The 20,319-nt window shown below is 42.4% G+C and overlaps 1 protein-coding gene across 1 annotated transcript in view; it reads left to right on the top strand.

Annotated features, from left to right (window-relative positions):
• The window catches only part of RHOBTB2 (Rho related BTB domain containing 2), an 87,011-nt gene that overhangs the window by 5,370 nt on the left and 61,322 nt on the right, over positions 1–20,319 (top strand). Inside the window, exon 2 of the mRNA XM_063448461.1 lies at positions 3,308–3,370. Within this exon, the coding sequence (XP_063304531.1) occupies positions 3,318–3,370 (53 nt within the window). The 5' untranslated portion in view covers positions 3,308–3,317. The remainder of the gene's footprint in view (positions 1–3,307; positions 3,371–20,319) is intronic.

Here is a 20,319-nt window from a genome sequence, read left to right as displayed (position 1 = left end):
TTCATGGCAATAATGTAGATAGGTATTGCCGGTAGAATAATGCATCTTCCTACTTGGTCGACTGCCACTTGCAACTCCGCTGGGCTTGGTTATATCAACAAATAGACATGTACAATTGTACGTACCTAGAGAATAGACCCAACCTCAATAACCGCTGCCAAACGTCTCTCAACTTCTAAAGCTACAAATATGCCTATAACTACTAAGTTACATTAACTGCGCAATCAAAGTGTTGTCCAAATGTATTATATGTGACAATTGTATCTTATGTTACTGAAGATTGAATTGTTCTACTTGATGACCCTGTCTAGAGCTGCAAAAAATAAAGAATTTAAAAAAACTTATATGCTGAAACTAAAATAATTCAAGCAAAAAAAAAAAAAAAAAAGAATGCTAGGTATTTACTACACTTAAAAAGTTCTCAATGACTTGACTTTTCACCTAGTGCATCTTAATTTTAAGGGGAAACGCACTTGCAAAAGCTAGCCTATAAAGTTATTTATGAACACTTCTGCAATATTGAGTGATAAATTGTGTTCCTTCAAGCTAGAAAGGGCTTTCTTTCTGATCTTTGGCCATTTCGCAGCTGATGATTGAGATGCATGCTAGGAGCGTTGGAAATTAGCTGTTCCAGCCCTTTTATATATTTATACATATATATATATATATATTATTACAGTACTGTTGAGACTAACTGCTGGGGGGGAGCAGGGCTAACATGGGCCTCAATATGGGTCCTAAAAAGCACCAGATCTAGTTTTGGCCCCAATTCATTGTTGGCCCCACATTCCATATAATACTGAGAGAGAAATAGCATTTCCAGTTTCATAATTTGTAACAATACCACTTTAATACACCTTTTTGACGTTAATTATACAGCACAGTGTGTAATTGCAGCGAGTCCTGCGTTTTATGTAATTTATAGAATATGTTGGGACTTAGGGCATGATAGAGGGTCTGGTTTTAGGAGAAGCTTTGATCTGTATTTGTGGAGGGATCATAACCTTTTCTCTTGGGCTGAATTCACTGGTCAATTTGCCACATAACAACGCAGGTGCTTTCAAGGCTCTAGCAGGGACAGAAATTCAGTGACAGTTAAGGAATCTAATAAAAGGTGTGTTCACGGATTGCTTACATGAGTATGCAATGCTAAACAGGACAATGAAAAGACTTGTCATTTAAGAAGAACTGTCCTCTGTAGGATACATATTTTTTTTTTGCAAAACAGCACTTACAAGTTGTTCCTGTATTATGAATGCTGAGAGCACAGAAATGGGCATTTCATAGGAATTTTAATTTTTTTTTCCGGAGTTGGTTCTTCTTTGACTTAAAGGAATGATATACTCATCCAGACCCCTCCATCTCAATGAAGTGATGAAGTTGTCTAGGTGCCATCTGCACCCGCCTCCCCTCCTGTAATAACCCTGTAGCTGTAAACATTGCTGTTCTGCAGGAATGTTAAGGTTTTCTTTGCAGAGGTAACATGCCTGTAGTGGCTGTCAGTATGACAGCCCCTTGAGGCGCTTCCATTAAATAGTTGAGTAAAACTCCACTTTTCACTCAGTCTCTTTGATTGGCGCTGCATGGCATGCTCGCTAGCCTATTAATGCTTTCCCATTAAATTGGCAGAGCTCATCAATCTCGAAGTAGGCATGGGCAAAGCAGTATAGCATAGGAAGCAATGTAAGTTAACTCTCATTTAGATCACTTTTAACTCTTGCAGTGGGCTTGTCAACTAAAATGGGACAAGGGCACTATAGCATTAGGAATAAACATTTGTATTCCTAATGCTATAGAGTTCCTTAAAGTTTGACTAAGACCAAAGTAATTTTCAGAAATTGGGAACCTCATGTTGGGAAGAGTACAAAAAATACCAACTTTGTACACTCACAATTCTCTTGCACCAGACAGAGGATCATGGTAAATCAGGATTTATGTATATATTTATACATATATATATATATATTATTACAGTACTGTTGAATAAGAAAATAACTGATTATAATTAATATGTGGTTGATAATGAACATAAATAATATTACATAGTACATTAAAGATTTATAAAAATGTATGCATTATGAGACACTAATGCCATTGCAGGGTTCATTCTCACAACCCACAAGACACAGTGCAATGTTATGTATCTTTTACATTGCATTATGTTTCATTTATTTTTAAATATTTGTATTGATTTGTGTTCCATAACAGCCTGAATGCCAGAGATTAATCCCTGCCATTCCAGCTACTGTGAAAGGCAACCGACACATACACAGAAACACCAGATATATAGAAACAAGACACAGGCAAGCACAGCACACTAAGCTACTGTCATAGTTGCTTTCCTTCTGAAATATATCAGGCTACCTGAGATTGAATGCAAAAAATAAAACACAGCAAGTTTCTGCAGTACCGGTACTTAAAGGACCACTCCACACCCCAAAAGCACTTCAGCCTCTGATTGGTTATTTCCTTGTGAAGAGACTGCAAGTCTCTTCTGGGGAAAACGGGGTAGGGGCTTACAAAGGCTGCAGTCATAAGAAATGCAGCTTTTGTAAGCTATTTTAAACTAAATTCCCAATGAACACATACATGAATATATGCATGTATGTATTCATTGGGTGTATATCTACTAAACTGTGGTTTTTTTGGGTGGGAAGCGTGGAGTGGTCCTTTAAAAAAAATAAATGTGGTTCCCCCCATCTTGTCAGCTAGAGCCTTACATGCAGTTCCAAACCATTAGTCTCTCAATTTTGTTTCTATAAGGATTTAGTTAATTGCTGAGAGACAGTGAATTCTATCAAAAGAAAGACAAAATTGCTGTCACTAATGCAGAACAGAAACGTGCAATTTAGCAATAAATATGAAGATGGGCCAGACTGCTGGCCCTTGGGGAATTTGGGTTAGTGTCAAACCATTCAAAAATAGTTTGAAGGCACTGTAGGACTCCAGGCACCAAAACCACCAAGTTGGGATGTAGGAGTTATTGTATTTAGTGTGCCCTTTTTAGTTAAATTATCTATTCTGTGCTGCCAGGGTATTTTTACATGGGATTACCATCATTTTCTGCCTGACATTGGAACTGTTATTCCTCAGAGTCCACACCACTGCTTTAATAGTACAAAACCTTCTTTCAATTGAAAAATAATCATTGTAGTAGTGTCAGTTTTATTTGTCATTTATTGGGTCTTAAAATGTTTGTTTTACTCTTATGTAAGTATATGACTGTTCTTCCTGGCATAGTTTCATAGTCGCAGAGCTGTGCAAATGTGCTACAAATTTTCACACTCAGGCTGATTTCTTTTTATAGCTGCCTGAAGATGGAGGAGGGGAGTTTGGATCTGATGGAGTTAACCGACTTCCAGTATGAAGCGTGAGTAATATATCCATTGTTTCCAAATGATGAAACTTATTCGCCATGATACACGATGCCATAAATATGTACTCAGGAATGCACAATAACCTATATGTATACACTGACACACTTTCACATACTAAGACTTTTATTCCCCGTCACAACGAGGCTGGCAATCTGCAGCCTTGAGGTTTATGGTGGACTTAAACTCTCCTCATCTAGCTAGGGATTATGTGTAATAAAAGGTCAGGCCACACAAATTTCCAGCACTTGATGTAAAGCTAGCTTTCATTTTATATACATAAAAGGACAAAAGATGGATGAAATCAGCATATCAAAGTGTAGCTCCTATTACCCTCAGTTAGTTGCGTAGATGAGAAAGCATCATTGGGAGTTGTAGTCATCACAGTATGTATCAATTATCTTTGAACCATTAAGTGGTTAAAAATACAGCTCAAACATTTGTTAGAAATAATTCTGTATTCAAGTCCAAATCACTGAGAAATATACTAGTAAACGGAGGGTCGCAAATCGAACCTTGGGAGTTCAAGACAAATCTGGTGTAAACAGCCGTATTTGCTGCAATGAATAACTTTTAAAGCTTCAGCTGTTTTGACTAAATTTCTCCATAATGCTTTGCACAACAGCTGCAATCTCTTCGTTTGGCCATTGCTGCTATAACATTTCTTCTTAACCTACTGCGTTGAATGCTTGTGGGTACAGAAACCGTGCAGACAGCACAGAAATGCTACTAGAATATCAACCAGATGTCGCCACATTTGGAACTGCTGGAAAATAATGCTACAAAATTCAAACACGGTGGATTCTGAGACTACGAGTGTATAATGTGACTCTTTGTTCCTATTGAATTTGTTGTGGGTGTGGATTGACACATCAACATTAACTAACACACAGCTTGACATAATGCTTGCAAACACGTGTACATGTAAGACATGTATCATACTGAATATCTAGAACCATACGTGCGATATGCACTGACACACATTTTGATATACTGTAGAAAACCACAATTCTAGCTTGACAAATAATGATGTATGATATGACCGCAGACATTTAGTTAAATACCATGACACTGACTTTCACTGGTGTATAAAGTGATACACAAGTACTAAAACTATATAGCAGATACCAAGAACATGGAGTTCCACGTTTGACCTTCTACCGCTCTTTTAATGGCATGTACACAGAAAATAAAACAAGCAGTAAAAAGTTATAACTGGAAGATAAGCACCTTAGAATCTAACAAATGTCAAATTATTCTTCTGCCAGGGGCAGCAATGAAAAGTTTACCTTTTAGCACTACTTCTTGCTAATGCTAAACAAACAGTTTTACTGTATTTTATGTGAGATCGGGACACACCATACGTGTCTAGCCACTAGCCAGTACCCTAGGGCTGCATGAACTGGTTTAAATACACCTTTCCTTGTATTTAAATATCAGTAATAAATGTGCTTGGACATTTTCAGGGTTCAAGACAGGTGCAGTAAGGACACTAACTATACAGCGTTTGTATGAGAGGCACGGTACATATAGATATTACACTAAAAGACAGAAAAATGTGAAATAACTCTTACTGCTTTACTTATTCTAGATGAACTTAGATAAATCGCTTCATGTTGCCAATGAGATTTTTTTGCACTGATCCCAATAGATTAGATCAGGATGGTCTATGATGGTAAAACATCAGTTCAGCAGGTAAATCTCCTGGGCTGGACCATGTGTTACTTTATAGAATAAACGTGATGTATTTCTTGAAGGTGCTCATCTCACATGTCTCTCTTGCTGCTTATTTCCTTTCTCACTCTTAATTTCCTTACTCGCATGTAACTACACGCTTTGCTTTCATCTTCCCACTACTTTTTACTTGTCTCAATTCTCAATGCTGACCACCTGTTCCTCATTTATTTCATGTATCACTTTATTGTATTTCGCCCTTTTCACTCCCCACATTAAACACCTCTATAGTAATGTAAATGAGATTGGCCCAGGACAAATGATAGGTCTAATGCCCAGATATCTGGGACAACCTGTCAACCAGTTACTCACTGAATAGACATCCCACTTTCCACTACACCATATGAAAAAGTGTGGCTGAGGGAATTTTAGAACAAAGAGACTCGTAGACTTGATCTTACCCCTCCTCCTGAAGCACTTGTTATTTCACCAGTGCGCATTGTATGGTTCCTATGAATAGGCTGAAACTTGAATGCTTTTATAAAAATCATTCCCTATGTAGTTTGCTGAATATGTTGGTGCTATATAAAATAAGTTATAATCGTAGTCTTAGACACATATTTGTGTTTTGTTTAGTTTTTTTGTTGTTTTTTTTTAGGAGTGTGACATTCATCGCACAAATGTTTTTCTTGTCATTTTCCCTTTAAGATCAATTGAAAGTTACTGAAATGGAGAATTGCACTCAGAGGAAGAAATAGGCACCATGGCCACTATGGGGTAAAATATGGGGTTAACACTGAAACTTGGTGGTTAAGTCACATTCCATTAGCAAGTTGTGGGGTTGACTAAGGCAGAGAAAGTGGAAAATGATCAGTTGATTCATACTTTTGTTAAGGTCTTCTGTGGTCTTCAGGTTGTGTAGTTGAACTACATCTCCCATGATCCCTTGTCGACATCCAAATGGATTGACTACAGGGATATAAAATATCAATCTGCTTAACCAAGTAAGTCATAATTTCAGCTAGCTTTCTCTGGAGAGCTGTTACAGCAACTTGTAGTTTATTGTTGTAAAAGTTAAACGGTCCATTCCAGGTCAGAATGACGATGCACCTTTCTAAGAGTAGATCAAATTAAATTTGTATGCAGAATTGTGATTTGTTACATTGCTACAGGTAATGGCATCTGATTACAGGAACATTGTGAAGTTACTGCATTCCACCTGTACTATGCCATGTCAATGTATAATTACTCATTATTTCTATGTTATAATCACATAATCCTATAATCCTGCCAAAAGTCCCCATTGCAAGGTAAACATAACATGACCATGTTGTGTCACTGAGTACCCATTTTGCTTCCGAGATTGCCATTTTTATAATTCTCCAGTTTTTATTCGATACATGTATCACTGTCCCTTTCTTCTTCCCTGATGTCACTGCTTTGGGGTCACCAAAAAAATCTCCACAAAGTGCTTAACATTACCGGACACCATAATCCACATATATATTTCTGGCTGAGTGACCATACAACACTAACCACATGTGCAAGCCTCGCTTAATGGTAGGACTGGATCTCCATAAAGGGCAAAAGGCCGAAAGTTCTTTTTTTTTTTATTTTTTTTTATATCTACCACTTCATCACACACTCCTTTATACCAACATCCTTTCTAATTTACATTTAATACCTTGTGATATTGTGGTATGGGCAACAGATGGGCTCTGTGGCTGGCTAAGCATCATTTGTTTTTTGCCCAGTTTCTATTTTTATGTAGAAGGTGTTTTTAGAGCTCTTTTATAGATCTATAAATAATTTCACACAATGTGCCTGCCCCCTATTGTAGTTGCATGGCTTGTCGAAAATTGCATGAAATCTTGTTGAGGAGTTATTGAAGAATTAATAGTTTGAAGTGTCTCCATGTCAGTTAATTTGGAAACTTTCCAGATATATTAATTACACTAAATTTATGGTAAATGTGGTCTAAGGAAACATATTACATAGTTACATAGCTGAAAAGAGACCTGCGTCCATCAAGTTCAGCCTTCCTCACATGTTTTTTTTGCTGTTGATCCAAAAGAAGGCAAACAAAACCCAGTTTGAAGCACTTCCAATTTTGCAACAAGCTAGGAAAAAAATTCCTTCTTGACCCCAGAATGTCAGTCAGATTTATCCTTGGATCAAGCAGTTATTACCCTACATTGAAAGATTATATCCTTGAATATTCTGTTTTTGCAAGTATGCATCTAGTAGCTGTTTGAACATCTGTATGGACTCTGATAAAACCACTTCTTCAGGCAGAGAATTCCACATCCTGATTGTTCTTACAGTAAAAAAAAACTTTCCTTCTAGTCTAAACGCATGACCTTGTGTCCTATGTAAAGTCCGGTTTGTGAATAGATTTCCACACAATGGTTTGTATTGGCCTCGAATATATTTGTATAATGTTATCATATCCCCTCTCAGGCGACGTTTTTCTAAACTAAATAGGTTTAAATTTGTTAACCTTTCTTCATAGCTGATATGTTCCATTCCTTTAATTAATTTTGTAGCCCGCCTCTGCCCTTTTTCTAGTGCCATAATATCCTTCTTTAGAAAAGGTGCCCAAAATTGCACAGCATATTCAATGTGTGGTCTTACCAGTGATTTATAAAGAGGCAAAATGATATTCTCGTCCCGAGAATGAATGCCCTTTTTCATGCATGACAATACCCTACTGGCCTTGGCCACTGCTGATTGACATTGCACATTGTTGCATAGTTTGTTGTCTATAACAATTCCCAAGTCCTTTTCGTGTGTTGTTATCCCTAATTCGCTTCCATTAAGGGTATACGTTGCTTGTGTATTCTTTACGCCGAAGTGCATAACTTTGCATTTTTCAACATCAAGTTGCTATCTGTGTGATTTTATGAAAACCTGCATTGTCTTTTATTTAGTCATTAATCTTCATTCATGGACTTTCATATATTTAATTGGATCACAGTTTTCTAATGAGAAATTTGCCCTTTTGTAGACTCAACGTTGCTCACGCAGCTTTTCCCCTACGCTGGTGAAAGTTATGTATGGCTGTTACTCACCAGGTCCACTTATACATAAACACCATTTTACTCAATAAGCAAACATACACAAACTATGTCCACTGCAGGTGCTCCTATGCCATCTAGTCTGTCTGAATCAAATTTTAGGAAAACAGTTTTTAACAACAACTAGATAGTTCACCCTGTCTGCTGTAATACATTTCACTCAAAGTTTAACAGATTGTAACAATTCTAGTTTGATTATCTCTAAAAATCTATTCAAATTGTTTTGTATGAATGATTTGGGCTTGGTTCCAAGGGGCATACCTAGTGATCTATTTACATTTTACACTGCCTTAGGCCTGAAAGTGTGCATTGTTATTTCTTTTATTTTCTTTCTTATAAAACACATTTACATGTCTACCTCACAAATTCCCATTTTTACTACAGCCTTGTCAGTAGCTCTTTTTTATATATCTCTATCCCCAATCCCTTTTCTGAACTTTTTTTCTCCTCCAAATTATTTAACCCTTCCAAAAACGTTGACATGTCTGTCTAAATACCAATCCATCCACTCACCGACCCACCCACACTCAGTGGTGACCTTGTAATGCAGTGATTTTTCTATTGGTGTGCCATGTCACAAACCTATTAGGGAGGATTTATCAAAATGTACATGTTTGCAAAACCTTTTAGAACATGTTAATAATCCTATAGACTGTAAGCTCGTTTGAGCAGGGTCCTCTTCAACCTATCGTTCCTGTAAGTTTTCTTGTAACTTTCCCATTTATAGTTAAATCCCCCCTCTCATAATATTGTAAAGCGCTATGGAATCTGTTGGCGCTATATAAATGGCAATAATAATAATAAATCCTCCCACTGGATTTAGGACTGTAATGGGTTGAATACAGTCCCTAAGATATTTTATTAATGTGCCAAAACACAGCTTCAGAAATGAAAGGCAATCATGACAGAACATTTCCGTCATGTGTCCTTAAGGGATTAAAAAAAATACGTTCATTTGGCTAGAGATGTATGCATAACATTCATAAACTACTGATGAATATAAAAAGAAAAACAAAGTAGGTATGTGAAGTGGAAATCAATCAATAAATTGATTATTTTGTGTATCTGCCCCTGGCCAAATTAAAGAAACAGTGCGTGCATGCTCCCTGAAGTAATTCACACCGGACACAAGTTTCAGGTTAATGAAAAACTTGAGGAATGTTTATAAAGCAAAATTACATCATAAGCATTGTCAGAGATAACATTGATTTATACATCAATAATTGGTTAGGGGTTAAGTGGTTGATTCATTGCTCGTCCTACCGGGTGTGATGTCACTGGCATCTTGCGGGTCTCCCCCAGATTCACAGCGCCATCTTGTTAGTGAGGATGTTATTCAATGACTAAGAGAAACTCCCTGGCCCTAGCGGCCATTTTAGGTAAACTAAGTAAATCACATTATGAAGTTATAAATGCTGATTAAAAACTATATAAAGTAAATAGACATTTTACTAACTAGAAAAATTAGAGTAATATTTCATGTCCACAACAGTATGCTTTGGAGATTTTTCACATTTTATTTCATAATTAAAGTGTACCATAGTTTAACCCCTTAAGGACACATGACATGTATGACATGTCATGATTCCCTTTTATTCCAGAAGTTTGGTCCTTAAGGGGTTAAAGAAGGTTGGGAACCCCTTTTGTTATGTACACATAATGTACAGCATTTTTTTCATGCATTCCTCAGGGTATACCAAGTCTTGCATTGACCTATGCAAATACTTGTTATGTTCACATGCCCCCTGGTGGCCTTTTGGCGCCTCCAAAGAAGTATTGGGTACTAGTGGCAGGCAGTCAGAACAGGTTGTGTGTGGCTGGTCATAGAATGTCACCTTGCTGCTTCTTTCCCCCGATAAGATCATAACTTGAAGACAGACGGTTCTGGGACACATTATTAATTTGTTCAAACACTTTTAAAGCAGCCTGTGTTTTCCATAGTGAGCCTCAAGGAGCTTCTGTGTTGTCTATCGTCTGTCAGCATTTTTCTCAAATGAGTTGATTCCTCTACTCCTGAAACACATTAACCCTCTATTACTCTTTTTCAACGATTTAATGCATTATCCTCCCTGATTACTGTTACCAAATGGCTCTAATGCCAGTGATGTTGGAAAGCATCGTCGTAACCTATACACACTTTGAGCATTACTTTTCCGTTAGGGATTTAATCTAAAACATATCACAAAAGACATATTTAGACAAGAAAATATAAATTTAGATTCTGCAGTATTATCCATACTGTATGATTGTAATACAGACAGCTCTTTTAATACTTTTTTATACTCTGACATTGAAATAAAATCTCAAGTTAGCAAGTAGGATGATCAACATATTTTTTTTTTGTCAATCTTTCTTTTATTGAGGCAGGAGTTAAATGGGGTACAGAATAGAGAAGAGGGGATGCACAGTATTTGTACAGAGTGGGATCACTTTAACACAGTAGTACATCTCCTTCGAATGGCAGCCTCATTTTATATTTTATATTACAAAAAAGTTAATAACACGCATAAAGTAGCAATTATGAAGGTAGTTTGAACTAAACGATTGTATCGTCAAGAGTTAGATTAAGTAAACAAGTGTAAAACAGATGAAAAACAATCAGAGCTTGTCGTTGCTAGACTAGTTATGGAAAGTAATTAGATCTAAATGTGTAGGTACATACTAGCTGGCTCGTTGCTGTAGTCGCTTTAGTAGCTGTAATGTGTGTACTCAGTAAGCCTATCCTTATAACAAGGCATATAACCTTCGCTTATAACATTTGCTTATATCAGCAAGAGAAATGGTGAGAATATATGTAGGTACATCTAGTAACTCACTGCTGCGTAAAAATTTGACGTTTGTAGTATCACTAGCAGGTTGAGCGTGAGAGTAGTGAGTAGCAAGACTTATAGTAGGTTAGGTAAGGCATGGCTTACGGTACATGTGTTAATGTCCGCCAGTTCATCCTGACTCCGTCAGGCGGCAACCAGTGAAAGATGCATGTGGGTACGTGATATGCAACACGGGTCAGTCCAAATGGTGTTCCCTACTGGGTGCAGCTTACAGTCGGGAGTATCTGCGAGCTGGTCTGTTCATCCAGTTTCATCCGATCCCTCTGCGGGGTGGTGTTGTAGCCTGTAGTTGCAGTAGTTGGGGAGTAGAGTGGTACGGGCTTGTGTGGGCCGCCATCCAGCCCCAGGTCGGAGTGAAGGCCTGTACTTGCAGTCCGCAGACTCGGTTTCTCGGTGAGGCCGGGTCTCCCCTGCGTCGGGCGCTGCGTGAAGCCTGGGTGTTACGTCGCCGCCAGCGGCGGTCAGACTTCCGGCGATGCGGTAGGTACCTTGGAGGCTTACTCCTAGTGGCCTTCGGCCTGGGAAGGTTTTTGGCGCGGTCTGTGTAGCTTGTTCCGTGAGGCTTGCCACGTGGTGACCCCCTCTCCTGTCCCCCACTGACATCTTGTGCCACTGTCCCGTGCTGCGTCTGCTCATGTTTATTGCGGCTTTCTAGGCGTTCCCAGAACCTCTGGAAGAGCCTGTCAAGCCGTGCCATAAGGTGGTCCACAGGGTTAGTGCCCTGGAGGGGGGCTTGTGTGCATGCTGATTGCTGCCGCTCAGGCGCCATTTTGTGAGGCCCTCTGGCCGTGTTGCTTCGTTTGTGGAGAGGTCCGCCAGTCTGCTGAGCTGTGGGTCGGGGGCTGGTGGGGACCGGGATAACCCCCACCGGTCCAAAGGGGGGGGGAGTTACAGGGGCCCTTGCCAGATTGTGAGTGTGTTGCGACCGAGAGAGAGCGGCCGTCCCTCCCCCGGCCATCACACTTGCCATGCTGCAGGCCAGATCACGTCGCCGGGCTCCGGTTCCCGCTGGACGATCGGGATGATCCAGGTATCGGTGGGTGTCTCGTCGAGTGCCGGGCAATACCCGGTGTCGGGCTGCTCGTTTCCAGCTTAGGTAGACCCGGGTGGGTCGGAGATTATGCCCGCTGCCGCCGGAGCTAAGAGCAGACGCGTCCGGCCATCTTGGCTGCCAGGCCCCGCCCCCCTCAACATATTTTTTTAACTAGATTTATAACACAACAACTTTATCTGTTCAAAGTCACCACTTACCACGTTGGGATTCATTCACTAAACATAACATTGTTGTGAATTGCAAAGTGCTGATTTGGAAAAATTCTCCCTACTCTAGTATAGTTATAGCTAAATACAATTCACTGTGGGCTTCGTGGCAGGCAGACAGGGAGCGGACGGGATGAGGAAACTGCTCAATCTTCTACATCGAACACACAGCGTGGGGAGACCCGGTGCATTCCTCTCCTTAGATACTGAAACAGCCTTTGATCAGCTGCACTGGCATTTCCTCACAGCTGTCCTTGAGAAATTCCAGTTTGCTCCGCACTTCACGTCCTTGGTGTTGGTATTATACTCAGCCCCATTTGCCAAGGTAGCCAACAGCGGGTTTCAGTCCATTGAGTTCCCAATCACGAATGGAACAAGACACGGGTGCCCTCTATCCACCCTGCTCTACGTTCTGGCTTTGGAACCCCTGGCAAATCTCATACGCACGAACCCACACATACAGGGGATCAAGGTGGGAGAAACGGACTATAAACTTACGATGTTTGCGGACGACATTCTGTTGTCCTTCACAGACCCAGGGGTGTCCATACCACAATTTAGCGACCTCCTGCAGATCTATAGTGCCTGCTCATATAGATCAAGCTAACCAAAACGAAAGCAATGCACCTCAACCACATTGTTGCGCGAGCTGAAAGCCGGTGGGACAATGATAGCCTCACCTTTCTAGGCGTAGAGTGCCCGGCCAAAACCCAGACCTTATTCCAGGCCAATTACGCGAAATTGTCCAAATATATCAAAACATCAACTGCTGTCCTGGATGGGCCGCATAGCGGGCGTAAAAATGATCCTTCTTCCTAAGCTGCAATATGTGTTCCGCACATTGCCTATCAAACTTCCACCACCATATCTGAAAAGCATGCAAAAAATGCTCAATGACTATATCTGGGACTACAAACGACCCAGGGTTGCGGCCAAGGTGCTTTACAGATATTTCAGAGGAGGTGGACTGGGTGTTCCTAAACTCACTAGGTACTACAAAGCATCCCAAACTAAACCCACTGATCATGGCCCATCATCTCAAAGTCCAACCGGCCTGGCTACACATAGAAGCCACGTATACGGCGTGACAGGACCTTACTACCTTAGCGTGGCTCCCACGACATCACGACAGACTGCGACACAAACACATGTTGCCTACCACATCTCTAACCCTTTCGATGTGGGATGTGCACCACGCTGCAACCCACATGAAAGACTCAGTTTCTCTAGCAATGCCACTGACCGCTGTCGCGGCCCTTCTAACTACTTTCTTTGGTGGGGTCCATGCATGGAATCACTCACCTTCACCAAGTGACACACGCTGGTCCACCCGATGCAGCTCTTGTTCCCTACCTACAGATACAATCCTGGCTTAAACAACAGGTAGCTCAAAGGGCTGACCTCGTAAATGGGCACCAGATGTCGGACTTGGAAAACCTTTGCACTCAACAGACAACCCCCACCAAACTAATTTCCTCATTATACGCAGTTGCCACACAGAGACAGGCCACTGAAACCCCCCCTCTTTGGTTAAGCCTGGGAGACGGACTTCAAAAAAACACTGGATGACACACAGTGGTCCAAAATTTACTTGGCAAATAAAAAATTCCCATTATGCATAGCACACATTGAACTGACTAGGAAAATCCTCTATCGATGGTATCTGGTGCGAGTGGACTTAGCAATGAACCCAGAAATATACCTATTGCAGCTTCTCCCCACAGATATACCCAAACATAAACAATACCTGACCTGTCACATTCTCATAGCAGCCCTATCCACGATAAGCAAGGCCTAGCTCACCACCACCACTCCCAGCATTGAACTATGCACCTGGCTGTATGAAAGAAGAAGCAATCCGTCCAAACGGTTCTGGAAGGAGGCTTGGGATCTCTGGGACTCCCAGCACTACCCTCCTGGGGGTACCACACCCTGCACGGGGGACGCAGTGCAGCCCATCATGGCAACATTTCCAGACCAGATGATTGAATCTACCCACACGCTAGGTATATTTCCTCTCTCTGTGATGATAATTGCAGGATAGTACCAATATATGTGGAAAGATATACATCTGTCAAGTGCTGTGCTTAATACAGAGTCAAACGGTGTGTTAACTCAGCATGTATGGTCTTTGCATAGACTGGTAAAAATCTGACTAGATAGAAATATAGGGGAGAAAATGATTTTTATTCCCCTATTTTTCTATCTAGTCAGATTTAAAGAGAGAGAGGCTTACTACAATTTTCCTCCTTATAAACCCTTCTTACCAGTCTATGCGAAGACCATCCATGCTGAGTTAACACACCCTTTGACTCTGTATTAAAGGGACACTTCAGGCACCCAGACCACTCCTGCCTATTGGAGTTGTCTGGGTGCCATCTCCCACTACCCTTAACCCTGCAAGTGTAATTAGTGCAGTTTTTCATAAACTGCACTAATTGCCTAACAGGGTTAAGTCCTCCTCTAGTGGCTGTCTATGAGATAGCCACTAGAGGAGCTTCCGGGTTCTTAAAACACTTTTAGTGTTAGGGGTTAAGCCCCGAGACACCCCTGGAGTGTCTCACTGGTGTATCACCTCTTTGACTGTGTTAACACTTAAGAAACACGTTGCTGTTACGCTGTTGTATGGGTGTGACACAGTTATAGAACCCTTCTCTATAGGGAGGATTCCTTCCTACTTCCGTTAGCTCCCCTGAGCTAACAGAAATGGCAGGCATTCCCTACTTGAGTGTGCCTGCCTCCCCACTCACCAGTTCCTCTGCTCCAGACCTCAAAATAGACGTTTATGCGCGCACACGAGCCAATGCTGGTACACCTATCTGTGTGCACAAACCGGTGCGCGCAAATGCAGCTGTGTGCACGAGTCTGTGCACGTGTGTACCAATTCAGGGGCTTCTCAACTGAAAGTCTCTTCTGGGGAAAAAGGTGAGGGCTAGCTAAGGCTGCAGTTCATAAGATCTGCAGCCTTTTCAAGTTCTTTTAGCATACACCCCCAATGAATACATGTATGAAAATTCATGCATGTATTCATTGGGGGTACATCTACTAAACAGTATTTTATTTTATTTTTTTTGCCGTATGGGAAGTGGAGTGATCCTTTAAAAACACTTAGCTATGCACTGTTCTTAAAGGGACAGTATAATTACCAAAACAACTTTAGCTTAATGAAGCCGTTTTTGTGTGTAGATCATACCTCTGAAGTTTCACGGCTCAATACTCTGCCATTAATGAGGTAAATCACTTTTGTTTTTGTTTATGTAGCCCTAGCCACACCTTCCCTGACTGTGACTGATGCAGCCTGCATGAAAACAAAATGGTGTCATTTTCAATCAAATGTAACTTGCTTTAAAAGTTTTTATCTCCTACTCTGTAAATTGAACTTTATTTACACGCATGAGGCTCCTGCAGGGTCTAGCAAGCTATTAACAGAGCAGGACATGATACATTCTAATTTAAACAGAATTTGGAACAAAGAAAGTATTTTTTTCTTTTTTATTCTTTATTTTCGGTACATTCAGTTATGTGACATACATACTTGCATCGCCTTAGCAGCATAGACAAATTGGCAATCGGCATGGTTAATAGCTTTGTTCAAAGTTATGCAATACGTTTACAGGTGCAAATTGATAGGAACTAAGAGTAGGTAGCAGCTATGTTGTGTTTGTCTTTCTGTGCAATGGTCGAAGGAGTTAGCTTGTGCCTATGTGGTCAGGGAGAACATAGTGGAAATGCGTCTGCACATTTTCGAGTGTGTGTGTGGTAGTAGAGTCTTGTAGATGGTTGATTAGCACCTTCCTTGGCAGTTTCGGCGAGGCATAAGGTGGTTGGTTAAGCTGTCGTTTATCCCCCTTTGTAGTGGCGTGTATGCCTCGTTGTGGGCCATGCGCTTCTGTCAGTGCTTTGGTGTAGGTTGTGTGTCGGGTATGCTATGCGTGGTACAGTGGGTAGTGTCGACCCCTAACCAAAGGGGGTCACGGGGGGGAGGGTGTACATCTCGGTCTTTGTAGGGGGTGGCTTTAGTCAAACTTGGGGTGTAGAGAGAGTAGTAGGGTGAACTTAGAGAAGAGAACAGCAGAGCATGGAAATTTGTGGTTTACATTTTATGTGATGTTCAGGTCGCTGCCTCCTGTCTCCTGTTGCCCCTGGGAAAGAATGGAACAGTTCTCCCTGGGTCCCATGAGTGGGAGCTGTTGTTGTGCCCGGCGTTGAGGTGTTCCGTGTCAGTCCCAGTTTTTGGAGGAGCGCAGGGGCCTCCGAGAGTGAGGTGAGTTTTAGGACCTCCGTTCCACTGATGACCGCCATGACCGCAGCAGCCATTTGTACTCTACTTTCCCTTTCCGCAGTTGTTCCATTACGTAGTTCAAGGACTTTCTCCAGAGTAGGGTTTTCCGCGTAATGTCTTGGAAAAAGGTGAGTTGTGAGTCTTCGGAGGTCTTGTCTCTTACCGCTGCTAGTATGCAGCGTTTTTCTGTCATGGAGTGGCAGCGGACTATGACATCCCTTGAAGCTGTTGTGGGTGCCCTTTTGGCCTTGTTTATGCGGAAGTGGCTGTCAAATTCCAGCTTTTTAGCATGTGTGTGTGGCAGGATAGTTGCTGTGAGCCTCCTCAGGTACTGTGTTTGTTCTGAGGGTCCGACTGTGTCAGGGATTCCCCGGATCTTAATATGTGTGCACCTACTGCGGTCTTCCATGGCGTCCAGAGTGTTTTGGAGCGCTGTGTTCGCCGATTGTAAGTGTTTCAGGGTATCTCCCATGCTTTTTATCTCTTGTCTGAGGTCTAGTATGTCCTCTTCAGAAGCCTGTACTTGTGCTGTCACTGCCTGCGTTTCTGTGCGCATTAGGTTTAAATCAACATCGAACATCTGCTTCATTTCTTGTAGCAAGAGTCTGATATCCTTTTTAGTGGCTGGGGCTGAGTCATCCCTTTCTGTTGGTGGGCTGCTGGGGGATTCAGATCTCCTGTCTGCTCTGCGTTCTTGTGTCTGCTGTTCTGTCTCTGTGGAGCCAGTCTCCTGGTCCTGGTCGGCCGCCATTTTGTGGCCTGCAGTGCGCTGTAGTAGGGCCCATATGTCTTGTGAGTCCCTGGGTGCAGCTTGTTGTGGCTTTTGTGATCGCCTCCCCATTTCGTCACTGGGTGGTCAGTGGTAGTCTGCCCCCAGGCTATACCAGTCCTCGGGGCACGGAAAGGACAACGCTGGCAGTTGTGATGCCGGCTGGAGGGCGAGGTAGGCCCGAGATTTGCGGATGCGTTTTTTGCCCAAGTTTGTATATAAAAAGGGCATTGGCGGGTAGCCCTGTGAGCCCTGGAGCTGTGGCTGTGGGTCTCACGGGTCGATGGTCCCCCGTACCTGCGATCTGTGGCAGATTGCTCAGTGATACTTGGGAGCCGTTGAGAGCAGCGTCCATTCGGCTCCGTGGTTAGGCCCCTCCCCCCCAAAGAAAGTATTTTAACACCCTCATAAGTACACTGTCCCATCAACCGAAACACCTATTTCACACTTTTGATGCTCTTCTTCGCCCTTTTATTCCCCCTCCTTCTACCACCTTGTCCGCCACAAACTTTGCATCTCACTTCACTGAGAAGATCTCTACAATCAGAGAAGCGATCGCTAATCTCTCTCCTTCCCCTACCAATACATCACCCAACGCCACTCCCTCCACCGTTCTACACTCATTTGCACCTGCTACAGCAGAAGAGGTTCGTGCTCTGCTCCGGTCCTCCCGCCCCACCACCTGTTCCCTCGATCCTATTCCCTCGCATCTTATCCGCACTTTGTCTCCTTCTCTTGCTCTTCCTCTCACTAAAATCTTCAATCTCTCCCTTTCCTCTGGCACATTTCCCTCTCCCTTCAAACATGCAACTGTAACCCCAATTCTAAAAAAGCCCAGCCTTGACCACAACTCCCCATCCAACTACAGCCCTGTCTCGCTATTGCCATTTGCCTCCAAGATCCTCGAGAGAGTTGTGTACATCAGACTGACTGACTTTCACAAATCCAACTCTTTGCTTGACCCCCTTCGGTCTGGATTCCGCGCTGGTCATTCTGTCGAAACGGCTGTGACCAAAGTATCCAACGATTTAATCGCTGCTAAATCTCGCGGCCATTACTCTATCCTAATTCTTCTTGATCTTTCTGCTGCCTTTGACACTGTTGATCATCAACAGCTTCTTTGCATTCTCCATAATTTTGGTCTACGGGATACTGCTCTCTCCTGGTGCTGCTCCTACCTCTCCCAGCGCTCTTTCAGTGTTTCTTTCTCTGACTCTGACTCTTCCCCCCAACCACTCTCTGTCGGCGTCCCCCAAGGTTCTGCCCTTGGTCCCCTACTGTTCTCTATTTATACTGCCTCCCTTGGGAAACTCATCAGCTCCTTTGGCTTCCGTTATCATTTCTATGCAGATTACACGCAAATCTACCTGTCCTCTCCTGATCTCTCTCCACCCATCTTGACTTGTGTCTCTGACTGCCTCTCTTCGATCTCCAACTGGATGGCTGCTCACTTCCTTAAACTCAACTTGTCCAAAACAAAACTTCTGGTCTTTCCTCCCACAAGTGTTACTACTCCTGTGTCTGTCTCCCTCCAAGTCAACGGCGCTACCATCACCTCTACCTCGCAGGCTCGATGCCTGGGTGTTATTTTTGACTCCAACCTCTCCTCCACCCCTCATTTCCAATCAATCACTAAATACTGTCGCTTCCATCTCAAACCTCTCGCCTTGACTTCTTTCTCAGTGGTCTTACGTGTTCCCAGATTGCACCGCTGCAATCTATAATGAATGCAGCAGCGAGGCTCATTTTCCACCCCGCTCGCACCTCCCCGCTCTGTCAGTCCCTGCACTGGCTTCCAGTTAAATATAGGGCTCAATTTAAAATTCTGGTGCTTGCTTACAAGTCCCTACATAAAGCTTCCCCAACCTACCTATCCTCCCTAATACACAAGTATGTCCCATCGAGGCCCCTACGCTCTGCCAAAGACCTACGTCTATCTTCGTCCGTACTCCCACCTCTGATGCCCGCCTCCAAGATTTCTCCAGGGCTGCAACTCTTCTGTGGAACGCCCTTCCCTTCTCCGTAAGACTTTCACCCAGTCTCCACTCATTCAAAAAATCATTGAAAACTCACTTCTTCAAGAAAGCATATCCGTTAAACTGTAAGCAGGTTTTTATCCCCCACCCCTATGACTCCTCTCCTGCAACTGTCAAAAATGACCTACTAAGCCCTCAATGAATACTTTTCTAACAACCTACTTCGTACCCCTACTTTTACCCTTTGTGTCACTATACCCCACTCCCTCTAGAATGTAAGTTCATTGAGCAGGGCCCTCAACCTCTCTGTTCCTGTACGTCCAATTGTCTGGTTAAAATTACATGTCTGTTAGTCCACCCAATGTACAGCGCTACGGAATGTGATGGCGCTATATAAATAATAATAATATAAACATTATCTGACTCTTTACAGGAAGTCTTTAGGAAAGCTGTGTAAGTCACATGCAGGGAGGTGTGCCTAGGGCTGCATAAACAAAAAAAGCTTTAACTCCTAAATGGCAGAGAACATTTTCTCACCTTTCAATTCCCTTTCATCCAATTTCCTCTCACCAACATCCCACCTTATCTCATTTCCATCCTCATTTATCTATCTTTCCTCTTCACCTCTCTGTTATTCCATCCTCCAAGTTCTGAAGATCTTTCATCACAACACTTGCTCACTTTCTATTCAACATCCCAAAAATGTAATTTCTTCCATCTTTCCTCTGTAACCTCTTTGTAGTCTTCCATCCAAGCTGTCACGCCACAAACCAAGGGGAATACTGCCAAACACTCACCACAGGTAACCTCTCCTCTCTCAGCAGCCGGGTCTGTATTATTAAGGACGCCGCCCGCTGCAGCTGTGAATAATAAAGGGTTTCCTGTTTAACCCTTAAAGGGACAGATCAATTAATTTAATATGGATGTGTTACACACATAAGCTTGATCACGTTTCCGTACAGCCTAGCAGGAAACGCCTTTAGCTATTTAAACCCAGTTTGTCCATTTCTCAGTGCCCTGTCGTGGTTTCCAGTTGGTTATCCGAGAGCGCGTCCCTTGTATTGATTTCTTGTGTA

Source organism: Pelobates fuscus, chromosome 3 (assembly GCF_036172605.1).
Source record: "Pelobates fuscus isolate aPelFus1 chromosome 3, aPelFus1.pri, whole genome shotgun sequence".
Classification (NCBI taxonomy): Eukaryota; Metazoa; Chordata; class Amphibia; order Anura; family Pelobatidae; genus Pelobates; species Pelobates fuscus.
This window is presented reverse-complemented; position numbering and strand designations above follow the sequence as displayed.